General features: G+C 44.6%; 1 protein-coding gene across 2 annotated transcripts in view; it reads right to left on the bottom strand.

The window, feature by feature from the left end:
- The window catches only part of PPP4R3A (protein phosphatase 4 regulatory subunit 3A), a 50,902-nt gene extending 38,014 nt beyond the window's left edge, over window positions 1-12,888 (bottom strand). Inside the window, exon 1 of one of the 2 annotated variants that reach the window (XM_009212143.3) lies at window positions 11,875-12,888. In XM_009212143.3, the coding sequence (XP_009210407.1) occupies window positions 11,875-12,016 (142 nt within the window). In that variant the 5' untranslated portion in view covers window positions 12,017-12,888. The remainder of the gene's footprint in view (window positions 1-11,874) is intronic. The other variant, XM_009212144.4, reaches the window with a different exon arrangement.
- Between the last annotated feature and the right edge of the window lie 290 nt (window positions 12,889-13,178).

Here is a 13,178-nt window from a genome sequence, read left to right as displayed (position 1 = left end):
TCTCTCCATCATCTAATAGGTTTTATTGAACCAAGTTATACACTACACCAATCAACTATAAAAGATCCAGTTCAGTGTTAATATCAATTAACACAATCCTTCCCCTCAACAAGTTTGTTTGTATTTTGTTGCTATAGCTACAGTATTAGGCACAGTAATTCTATCCTACTAATGTATGGGTATGGATGGGGTATAGAGTTCAACTTTAGGAGAGGGATTTACTAAATAACATGGTAGCAGAGATGACGGGGAGAAATGATGATCCTTAGCAGAAGATCTCAGCAACATTAAGGGGAGGTAGAGAAGGTTCTAACTAAGAACAACATATGTTTCTGGTAACAGTTACGTCTAGTGGAACTCAGTAACTGAAGCACACTCAAGACAGACCCCATTCACCCCAACTCATTTGAGAAACACATCTACCCTCTCTCCAATGAAACAGATTCCCTTATTTCCCAAGAGGAATCTTTTACTTACACACACACACACACACACACACACACACACGATACCTTTTCCCACACATCTGAGAAAGACATTGTAACAAAGACCAAGGAAAGGAAATCCTACACTCCAATTCAAGAAAACTCCAATACTGAGACTTGAGAAAGATCTCCCCACTTCCAACCTGAACTATAAGAAAGGAAATACAGAGAAAAATGAAAATCAGGAGTGCTCAAGCCAAGCTGAATGTGTCAGTACTTCTAATTAAATCTGTCACTGTGGAAGCTATCATTCCTAACAAATTCTCCTGTCTACTAATTGATATATGCACTTGGACTTTCTCAAAAACATAAGAAGTCCTAAATACTCACTTAGCAGTACAAAGACTGAAAATTGAATCATCTTCACCTACCCAACTTTTAAACACATACTACTCTTTGGGCCAACCATTCTTCTTCTAGGAAATTACCCTACACCCTCGGATAAGTGCCAAGGTATATGGATAAAGATTTCATTAGCAGAGTCTGTAATGGCAACAAACTAAAAACAATCTATACCAGCCGTTCTCAAAATGTGACTTGGGGACACTATGGGGCCTGCAAAGTCAAAATTATTTTCAAAATGATACAAGGTTATACGCCTTTTCCACCACCAATTCTCTCAGAGTCTACGCTGATACTGCCAAAGATTCAATGCAGAAGCAGATGAGAATCTTCCTGGTTTTTTAAAAATTAGGCCAGATGTTGCAATTTGTAAAAATAGGCCAGGCATGGTGGCTCACACCTATAATCCCAGCACTTCAGGAGGCTGAGGCAGGCGAATCACTTGAGGTCAGGAATTCGAGATAAGCCTGGCCAACATGGTGAAACCCCATCTCTACTAAAAATACAAAAATTAGCCGGGTGTGGTGGCCCATGTCTGTAATTCCAGCTACTTGGGAGGCTGAAGCAGGAGAATTGCTTGAACCCGGGAGGCAGAGGTTGCAGTGAGCCGAGATTGTGCCACCGCACAGTGAGACTCTGTCTCAAAAAAAAAAAAAGATACTCTTCTCATTAAACTCTTATTTTAGAAAAGTTATTTCTTCCTTAATGTTATTTTGTTAACATGCTATGTTAAAACATTATTTTTTAAACATTATTTTTATTTTAAACATTAAACATTATTTTTAAGTGATTTTTTTCCAAAAGTCTGTTTCAATTTCTAATATGGTAAATATTGATAAACACAATTCAAATGAACATTTGGGGAATCCTAAATTTAACAGTATAAAGGGATCTAGCTGGGCGTGGTGGCAAAGGCCAATGACCCCAGGTACTTGGGAGTCTGCTAAGGGAGGGTCACTTAAGCCCGGCTAATTTTTGTATTTTTTTTTTTTTTTTTAGTAGAGACGGAATTTCACCATGTTGGCCAGGATGGTCTCGATCTCTTGACTTCATCCATCCACCTTGGCCTCCCAAAGTGCTGGGATTACAGGTATGAGCCACCACCTCCAGCTGAGACCCCCATCTCTCCAAAAAAAAAAACCAACCAAACAAACAAAAAATTGCCAGGCATGGTGGTGCAGGCCTGTAGTTTCAGTTGCGTGGGAGGCTTGCTTGAGGTCAGTAGGTTGAGGCTGCAGTGAGCTCTGACCACACCACTGCACTTCAGCCTGGGCGACAGAGCGAGACTCTGTCTGAAAAAAACAAAATAAAAAATAAAAATGAGAACAAAACAAAAAAGAGTCTAAAGGTATCCTGAGAAAAAAAGTTCGAGGAACGCTACACTGTGCCACCAAGAAGATACCATGTGAATAAGTACAGTGGAATACTACGCTACTTTTAAATGAGATCTGTGTATCCTGACATTAATTTATGTCCCAAATACACTGATAACAGGTGTTTACAATTAGGAAATGGGAAAACAATGTCAAAAGGAGAAATGCCGCTCAGAACATCACCAAGACAAGTGCAGGTAGAAACTGACCAATAGCAAGAAAAAATATAATGAAGGCCGAGGCAGGAGGATCACGAGGTCGGGAGTTCAAGACCATCCTGGCCAACATGGTGAAACCCCATCTCTACTAAAAATACAAACATTATCTGGGCATGGTGGCGTGTGCCTGTAATCCCAGCTACTCGGGAGGCTGATGCAGCAGAATCGCTTGAACCCGGGAGGCAGAAGTTGCAGTGAGCCGAGATCGCACCACTGCACTCCAGCCTGTGTGACAGAGGGACACTCCGTCTCAAAAAAAAAAAAAAAGGTCCCTCCCTGCTTCACATCTTGGTTCTTCCTATAAAATGAAATGTGAGGGCCTTTCTTGCAGGGTGTTACCAACCCCCACCAAAACACACCACAACACTACACTTCTGGGGATTAGAGATAATGATGGCTGGTAGTACAGAGTAAGGTATCCTTCTAACAAAGTCTACATTAGAGAGAACTCAGCAAATATTTTTAAAAGGAAAGATTTTGCACAAAAATTATAGATTTCTTGCTGGGTGCAAGTTAATACAGCAAGATTTGTAGTTTAAAAAAAAAAAACCTACCTCACAGGGCTGCCACGAGCATTAACTGAAATTTTTAATTCAAGTGCCTGTCCCAATATAAAGTACATAACCAGCACTCAATACTTTTTGTTTTTGAGACGGAGTTTCGCTCTTGTCACCCAGGCTGGAGTGCAGTGGCACGATCTCGGCTCACTGCTAACTACGCCTCACAGGTTCAAGTGATTCTCCTGACTCAGCCTCCAGAGTAGCTGGGACTACAGGTGCGCACCACCACACCAGGCTAATTTTTCTATTTTTAGTAGAGACGGGGTTTCACCATATTGGCCAAGATGTTCTCGATCTCCTGACCTCGTGATCCGCCTGCCTCAGCCTCCCAAAGTGCTTGGGATTACAGGCGTAAGCCACCGCGCCCGGGCTCAATACTTGTATTTTTAGGGCACCATCATACAATCTTCACTGTTAACACTGTACTGTTGTATAGCAGGAAAACGAGTATTAATGATGACCCATAAACACATTATGAATAAGAGGTTAACCAATATATTCATTTACTGTTTAGGAAAAACATTCTAGTACACATTTAGTCAACATTCCATAAAAAAATTACTGACTTTTAAAACTTATGATAGGCCAGGCATGGTGGCTCATTACTGTAATCCCAGCACTTTGGAAAGCTGAGGTGGGTGGATCACTTGAGGCCAAGAATTGGAGACCAGCTCAAGACCAGCCTGGGCAACATGGCAAACCCTGTCTCTACAAAAAATGCAAAAATTAGCCGGGCATGGTGGTATGTGCCTGTAGTACCAGCTACTTGGGAAGCTGAGGCAGGAGGACTGCTTGAACCCAGAATATTGATGTTGCAATGAGCTATGATCACGCCACTGCACTCCAGTCTGGGTGAAAGACCGAGACCCTGTCTCTAAAATTTAAAAACAAAAAAACCCAAAAACACCTTCTGGTAAACAGTTCTTATTCATCTGGAAAATTCACTTGTTTAGAAGATTTAACTTCCTGTTACTGAAGAAATGAGATAGTATACACAATTCCTGTAATTTTTATGGTTTTATCTTCACTATCAACCAATTAGACTCAGGTAGCAGGAAAGTAATATGGGAGTGTTTTGGTTTAAGTAACTTTGGTCTTCGCCACAGCCCTGATTGGGATAAATACTGAAGGATTTCAGAATGAACAGCTACACCCTTGTCAGCTTCTAGAGTATATTGTCCTTACCAATATTCAAAGCTTAAGGCAGGGACTTATGTACTATGCCTCATTAGTAGAGAGAAAGCACCATCAAAAATGAGTTAATGCCAGCCTGGGCAACATAAGGTGACCCCGTCTCTACAAAAATAGAAAAAATTAGCCAGGCATGGTGGTGTACACCTGTGGTCCCAGCTACTCGGGACGCTGAGGTGAGAGGCTTACTGGAGCCTGGTGGTCAAGACTGCAGTAAGCCCTGATCACTGCACTCCAGCCTGGGCAACAGAGTGAGACCCCGCCTCAAAAAAATAAAAGTCAGTGGGGTCCAAAATCTTATGTAGGTGGGAGACTAAAGTATGCTTTAAACCTCTAACAGGCATATGCTCCAAGTCCTTTTTTCCTGACTTTTTTGGAAAAAAATTTAAATGCCTCATTACACAACGGCATTTAAAAACTAAAATGGGCCAGGTGTGGTAGCTCACAGCTATAATCCTGGCTACTCAGGAGGGCGAGGCAGGAGGATGGCTTGAGGCCAGAAATTCAAGACTAGTCTGGGCAACACAGTAAGATCCCACTTCCCCTCAAAAAATTTAAAAATAAATCAACTGTGTGTGATGGCATGTGCCTATAGTCCCAGCTACTTGGGAGGCTAAGACAGGAGGATCACTTGAGTCTTAAGAGTTTGAGGCTGCAGTGAGCTATGATCGTGGCACTGCACTCCAGCCTGGGTGACAGAGCAAAACCTTGTCTCTAAACAAACACTTTTCAAAGTTAAATACTTCCCCTTGTACCGAAACTGAGCTCTTCCTGGTAAATATACAGAATGCTTGGCATATACAAGATTCTATACTACTGACTTAACTGTTCATTTCTCTCACAGCCCTCACCCCCAAAAGCTTTTCCACACTATGTGTTCTGACCTCCTTTTCTAATTATAGTAGGGGTAGAGGGAGACCCACCTACAACGAACATGGAGTTCTATCAAGAGGCAGAAACAGCACAGAATCCCAGTTTCACCATTCACTAGCAGTGCTGCCTTGAACAAAAACATTTCTCCATGTCTCATTTCCTTCATGCCTTAAGTATCAGTGAGAATTTAACCTGTTTAACTCTGTAAGATGTGAGTCAGAGAACAGATAAAACTAGACTGAAATGTAAATAATACTTTATAAAATTCAAGGTAAAAACTCAATGTAAGCACACTATTCTGCATGCCTTGGCAAGTAATTCATAATAAAGAGCACAAATATGATTATGGCTAAAGACACTCTTCAGTGTGTGGAGGAATCCCAACTTCCTTACATTTCTTTCTTTTAAAAATTTGTTTTTAGAAATAGGGTCTGTCACCCAAGCTGGAGTGCAGTAGCACAACCATAGTTCATGGCAGCCTCAAACTCCTGGGCTCAAGCAATTCTCTGGCTTCAGCCTCCTGAGTAGCTGAGACTACAAGTATGTGCCATGTGACCGGCTAATTTTCCAACTTTTTGTGGAGACAGGGTCTTGCTATGTTGCCCAGGCTGGTATCTAACTTCTGGCCTTGAGCAATCCTCCCCCAGCTTGGCTTCCCAAAGTGCTGGGATTACAGGTGTGGGCCACTGTGCCCGGGCTCTCTCTCTCTCTCTATTTATATATATATATACATACACACACACACACACACATATATATATATTTTTTCCTGATACAGGGTCTTTCTTCATCAGTCAGGCTGGAGTACAGTGACTCAGTCACAGCTCACTGTAGCCTCGACCTCTGGGCTCAAGCAATCCTCTTGCCTCAGCCCCAAGCAGCCGGAACTACAGGTGTTTACTACCACACTTGGCTAATTTTAAAATGTTTATTTTGTAGAGATGGGGGTCTCACTTTGTTCCCCAGTCTTATATTTATCAATTGTAAAACTGGCAATTGATAAAATCATAATGGTGAAAAGTAGTACAGTGGGGCAGAGGGAGAGAGGGTATCAGGAAGAACAGCTAATGGATGCTGGGCTTAATACCTAGGTGATGGGTTGACCTGTGCAGCAAACCACCACGGCACACATTTACCTATGTAACGAACCTGCACATGTACCCCGGAATTTAAAATAAAAGTTGAAGAGAGAAAAGCAGTATAATGATTTGACCACAAAGGGAGAGGACAAATAAGGTATGAAATTATTATCCTTACTTCAAGTCAACAGACACAGCATACACTGAAGTAATTAAAAATAAAAACAAAATTATCTGAAATGGAAGATGGAACTTTGCAGGTACATGGCTATCATAAAAACTGAGAGAAAATAAGGTAATCTATCTTCATTAAAGAAAAGCACGGGCTAGCTGTGCGGTAATCCTAGTACTTTAGGCAGCCAGGTGGGAAGGATCACTTCAGACCTGGAGTTCGAGACCATTCTGGGCAACACAGTGAGAACCTCTCAAAAAATTCAAAAATGGGGCCGGGCACAGTGGCTCACGCCTGAGCCCAAGAGTTCAACACCATCCTGGGCGACAAAGACCCACCCCCTTCCAAAAAAAAAAAATTTTTTTTTTAAATTACCCAGGCGCAGTGGTGGGCACCTATAATCCCAGCTAGGCAGGAAGATCAACTGAGCCCAGGAGTTTGAGGTTACAGTGAGCTATGATCCTGCCACTGCACGACAGCATGGGCAACAGAGCTCTTAAAAATAAAAATTAAAAAAAAAAAAAAAAAAGGCAGGGTGTGGTGGCTCACCTGAGATCAGGAGGAGTTTGAGATCAGCCTGGCCAACATGGTGAAACCCTATCTCTACTAAAAACACAAAAATTCACCAGGCGTGGTGGCAGGCACCTGTAATTCCAGCTATTCGTAAGGCTGAGGCAGGAGAATCACTTGAACCTGGGAGGCGGAGGTGGCAGTGAGCCGAGATTGTGCCATTGCACTCCAGCCTGGGTGACAAGAGCGAAACTGTCTCAAAAAAAAAAAAAAAAACAGAAAAAACAAAAAACAAAAGGGATGTGTTCTTCCAACCAATTTTGCCAGCAGGATGAGGCAAAATTTCCTGCTGGATGAGGACGCAATCCAAGAAATGGGCCCAGAAGCTTAGTGGGACATCCCTTTTCCTCTAAAGCAAGTTAGGCTGAGTGCCAAGTTTACTCAGTTTTGGAAGGGAAGGGCATACAGTACTTACCCAGACAGATCTGCTCTGTAATATGAAGACCACAAGTACTTCCATTTATAAATTCCCTTCTGTGATTTTTAGATGAGCATATAAGCTCCCCAACAGGAACTGAGCCTACAGTTGAGATAGCATTATCGTAGCTTCCCCTTCCACAAAGATAGACCCAATAATGAGAAAATTTTAAAACTACCCAGCCTTTCTATAACCATGCTACAACTATATACATTATAAAATTCCCAAACACTTTGTCATTACTAAGTAGTGTTTACAGTTTAAAACGAATTGCCTGAATTTGAATCCCAACTCATACCATCTTAATAGATGAATGACTTTGGACATGTGGTCATCCTTTCTGAGAGAACTTACTAAAAAAAGAAATGAGGCCAGGTATGGTGGCTCACACCTGTAATCCCAGCACTTTGGGAGGCTGAGGAGGGTGAATCATCTGAGGTCAGGAGTTCGAGACCAGCCTGGTCAACACGGTGAAACCCCGCCTCTATTAAAAACACAAAAATTAGCCATGCAGGATGGCGGATGCCTGTAATCCCAGGCTTGAGGCTTGAAGCATGAGAATCCCTTGAACCTGGAAGGTGGAGGTTGCAATGAGCCGAGATCATGCCACTGCACTCCAGCCAGGGCGACAGAGATTCTGTTAAAAAAACAAAAACAAACAAAAAAAATTCATCATTTATTTCACAGATATGCAAAAGCCCCATCACCCTATCTCTAGCACTGACCAGTTTCTCACCAAATTAGCTGACAGCCTATTTCTAAGGTAGATGATTAACACATCACAAAAACTTAATTTTATAGAACATAAAATATTGCAAAAGTGTTAAGAATCAAGTATTTGTTTTGTTTTAAAGAAATAATCTGAAAATCAACAGATTTTTTTGGGGAAAAGCTACAAGTAATTTAGAAAAAAAAAACTTCAACACAACCATGACTAGGTCTAGCCCAAATACGGAAAAGCGCAATAATTTTAAGTTTCTATTGGACAAATGACTCAGTTTATGGAAAATCAGAAATACTTTCCACTTTGCTCATGACAATAAAAAGAAAATATCAATCATCCTATGATGGAGAATGGAGCAAGCACACAGTAATGGCTGACCCCAACTAGCAGTCAACACAAAAACATTCATGTAAAGCTTGTAGATAAACTACAATTGAGATTTTTTTTTGAGAATCAGTCTCGCTCTGTCGCTCAGGCTGGAGTGCAGTGGCGCTGATCTCAGTTCACTGCAAGCTCCGCCTCCTGGGTTCATGTCACTTTCCTGCCTCAGCCTCCTGAGCAGCTGGGACTACGGGCGCCCACCACCACACCTGGCTAATTTTTTGTATGTTTTTAGTAGAGATGGGGTTTCACTGTATTAGCCAGGATGGTCTCGATCTCCTGACCTTGTGATCTGCCCGCCTCGGCCTCCCTAAAGTGCTGAGATTACAGGCATAAGCCACCGTGCCCAGCCGAAAATATCTTTAGGCTGAAAGTTATTTTCATTTTCTTTAAAATACAACTTCAGGCTAATAGAGCAGCAAATGCAAGTAGACAGTAACATGGGGGTTTAATAGGGCTAACAGCACTAACTAAATCAGAGCACTGTTGTGAGAATTATGTAAGTCAATGTAAGTAAATTGCTTAGAGTTTGGCACACAGAAGGTACTCAGTAAATTTTGACTTATTATCCCTACTTAGTTGTTGGAAGAAATGTTAATCATCAAACTAATTACTCACAATATCTCACAAGTATCCTGGAATTTTTTCTAAGTCCAGGGTGCGTGTGTGTGTGCGTGTGTGTATATGACAGGGTCTCCCTCTGTCACCCAGTGCAGGGGCATGATCATAACTCACTGCAGCCTCCACCTCCTGGGCTCAAGTGATCCTCTCACATCAGCCTCCAGAGCAGCTAGGATTACAGGACCCTGCCACCGCACAAGCTAACGTTTGTACATTTTGTAGAGATGGGGTTTTGTCATGTTGCCCAGGCTGGTCTCGAACTCCCGAGCCCATGAAATCTGTCTGCCTCGGCCTCCCAAAGTGCTGGGATTGTAGGCGTGAGCCACCGCACCCAGCCTTTTTGGATTCAGTTTTCCTTACAGCCTAAACTTACAAGGCACATCAGTAATTGAGTTAAGCTATCTCCCTGCTAGATAAAAGACTAAAGTCATTTTGTTTTAGTCATTTAACCTCCAACCTGCGAAATGGAGGAAGAGAGATTTGTGGCTATTTCCAAAACGGTAAAAATATAAATGGAGGTTGGGCGCAGTGGCTGACGCCTGTAATCCTAGCACTTTGGGAGGCCGAGGTGGGCAGATCATCCGAGGTAAGGAGTTCGAGATCAGACTGGCCAAAACAGTGAAACCCCATCTCTACTAAAAATACAAAAAAATTAGCCAGGCATAGTGGCACATGCCTGTAGTCCCAGATACTAAGGAGGCTAAGGTAGGAGAATTGCCTGAACCCAGGAAGTGGAGGTTGCAGTGAGCCGAGATCATGCCATTACACTCCAGCCTGGGCGACAAGAGCGAAACTCCATCTCAAAAAATATATATATATGTATATGTATATATTATATATACTATATATGTACTACATACTGTATGTACTACATATTATATATACTATATAAGTACCATACGCTATATGTACTACATAATATATACTATATATGTACCATATGCTACATGTACTATGTATTATATTATATATACACACACAGAAAAGTTTCTTATATTAACATACAATTATATTAACATAGAATTATGCAGAAGAGCATATTTCTGATAGTATGACATTAACCTTTTATGCTTAAAAATATCTTAAAGGATTTTTTGTATAATGAATCAAATTAAACCCATGATGTGAAGGTTATATGTATTATTTTTAACATGGAGTTCAAAGAATTGATCTCAAATCTACACATGCTTTCAGCTGGGATGGTGGCTCACGCCCGTAGTCCTAACACTCCGGGAGGACTAGGCGGGTGGATTGCGTGAGGTCAGGCGTTCCAGATCAGCCTTGGCAATAGGACAAAATCCTGTCTTTATTTTTATTTTTTTGAAAGTAAAAAATTAAGAAGAAACCTACAGATAAATCTACTAAAAGCCCATACCTTCTAACATACTATGTAAAGTTTGCCAAATGTGTGAAAGATCTAGAGTAGGTTATTACATGAGTCACATACAAAATTACACTAACACTTGACATTCAAATTGTATTTTAAGTAGCCAATAATAACTCAGGCCCAGAAAAATACACCCAACATTCAAAAAATTTTAAATGCCCCCAAAAGGAAATAATTTCTCTCCAGATTTAAGTCATTTTGGGTAACCTTATAACCTGTGGGCAATATACTCCAGATTACCACTTTCAATTTAAATAGAACATCAATGTTCCCAAAGTCTTCAACTACAGAAGGGCTAGTCTTGTTGGTTTTTCATGGAATTGGAATTCTGGGTAGAGTCCAACTGAAGAAAATTTCTTGAAATTAGTCTGTAATAATTCAGACACAGAATCACTACAATCATAATAAACTGACCTCGTTAGCAACTGTAAAATATAAACCAATGTACCAAAAGAGGTGGAAGAGAACTTACTTTCACGTTTGGAAGTAACAATTTGACAACAGTTTTTACCCCACTTGAATATTTTAAGTGAAATTCACTGTACATCTCCAAAAACACTGGCAATCCCTAGAGAGAATAAGTCTTTTAAAATATGAAACACTCAGAAGATGTGGAAAAAAGAAAAAAGGGAAACACTTATTTTCAAACAACTTAGTCTTTGAACCTTGAGGGTTGTTTCAAAATGTGTGAAGCATAAACACTAGGGAAGATCCGAAAGGTTTTAAAAATTATCTGCCAACTTCTCTGCACCTGTTAACGAAATTATGAACACCCATTTAAGCAATCAAAAAAAAAAAAGCTCATATAAAATTATTCCAAACTTGCAAGATGTTTATATAGCGAGCTACACACAAAATTCTGCATTACTATAAAAAAGACAACCAACACTGGTGAACAAAAATCTCTATCATCTCAAGGTAAAGCGTTTTCTCTTAGTGTAGAGTTGCCAGATCCAGTGTTGCCAACCTCCAACGGGATCAGAAACATGTAGCAAAAAGACGTTTAAAAAGAAAAAGAAAGAAATCACAGCAAAATGTTCTTCAAAGTATGAAAGGTCCAAGAACTTTCTTAGCTCCAAGCAAAGTTTCATGCCTGCTTTACAGATGGGTGAACTAAGGCAGAAGATCGGATTAATCAGTGTCTTTCTCAAGGTCACTCTAGTGCAAAAGAACAGTACACTCCGGACTCCCCATCTCAGGTCCTCGACCTCTCCACACTCCAGGGCGGCACAGCTCAACACGCTTGGCTCTCTTCGTACCCAAAATGCCACCAGGCACTCAGAGAAAGGAAACATTTCAGGCGCTCTCCGGGGAGCTCCCGCAGGACTGGGGTACCTGAGGCCCGCCCTCCCCCGGGGTGGCCGCCGTCCCCAGCCGTCCCTCCGTTCTCGTGGAGCGAGCGCCATGCCCCGCAAGAACCAGGGAGGCGGCCCAGGGCCGTGGGGGCTGCGAAGGTCCCGCCACGAGGGGCTTCACTTACCGTCGCTCTCAGCCCTGACAAGCAGGGACATGCCCTTCAGCCGCTCCACGTAGCCAGACGACACATGCCCGGTGCCCCGGTCGTCCCACTGCCGGTCCTCGTTGAGCGTGTACACCTTCACCCGCCGCCGGGTGTCGGTCATCGTGCCGCCCGGGAACCGGGGCGGGGGCCCCGCCAGTAGACGCCCAGGAAAGGGGTCCTGGAGAGGCGAGGGGCGAGGCGTGAGGGCGCCCGCGAGCGGAGGGCTCCCCGGCCTCACTGCCGCCGCTGGGCGCCGCGGGGCCGCGCCGCCGCCTGCATGGCCCGCTCCCGGGACCGAGTTCTGGGCCGCCGCCTTTCCTCGCCTCCGGCTCCCCGGCGCTATTGTCCAGGCCCGGCGAGCCCGGCGCCCGGCAGCCCCGAGGGGGCCGCGCAGCGCTTCGTAGCCTCCCGCCCCGCAGCGCTAGGAACTCGGGGCTCCCGTCACTGCCCTGCTCCCGCCTCCGCCATGATCTCCGCGAAGCAGCTTCCCGCGCCGCCGCCGCCTCCTCAGGCCGCTGCCGCCGCCGCCATATTTTCCTTCCTTATACCTGGCCCTGCCACCGCGGCCAGTGGCTCCCTTCCGCTCCCTGCTTCAAACGTCAGAAGCCGACAGGCGCCTGATCCTTCTGCAAATGCTACCACTGCCCGGGAGACTCTGAAGGCCCCCGGCCGCCCGACCGCCCCGGGCTAGTGGAAGTCGGTTTCCCTCCGCCGCCGCCTCTTCCGTCTTCCTCACACAGCCAAAACCGCCGCCATCTTGGTTCGCCCCTCAAAAGCGGCGCGCGGGGCCACCCAGGGAGCAGCTGCAGGGGCGGCTCGGAGCCCCACCATTTAAAGAGACAGCAGCGAGACCGGGAGCCTTACTGCGGCGGAGGCTTCCGACGGAGGCGGGAGGCGGGCACGGAGTTGCCGAGGTGGCGGGAGCGCAGGGAGCGGAGGAGGCGGGACGCTGACTGCGCCGGTGACAGCCCGAGGCTCCCTCGCGCCTCCCTGCACGCACCGTCGTGCGAGCGCGGGGCGGTGTGTGCGTCCGTCGCGCTCTGTGTTCGTCATCAGCCCCGCTCCAGGATGCGCGAGGGGCGTGGATCCGTCTGCGGCCTCTGCGAGCGGGCCCCGGCGTCTCGGCCTCGGGTCCGCCTGCCGCCGCCTTCTCTTGTTCCTTCCCCTGTCCCTGGCCTGCGGACGCCGGGCGGCGTGGGCCCGGGCCCCTACCCGCTTCGGAGAGCGTTTTCCCGGGGCCGCCTTTGCGGCTGAGTCGGGCGCTCGGGACCCACCCGGCCCCT

The sequence above is a fragment of the Papio anubis genome, chromosome 7 (assembly GCF_008728515.1).
Source record: "Papio anubis isolate 15944 chromosome 7, Panubis1.0, whole genome shotgun sequence".
Taxonomy (NCBI): Eukaryota; Metazoa; Chordata; class Mammalia; order Primates; family Cercopithecidae; genus Papio; species Papio anubis.
The sequence above is the reverse complement of the archived record's forward strand: the minus strand, read 5'-3'. Positions and strand labels throughout refer to the sequence as shown.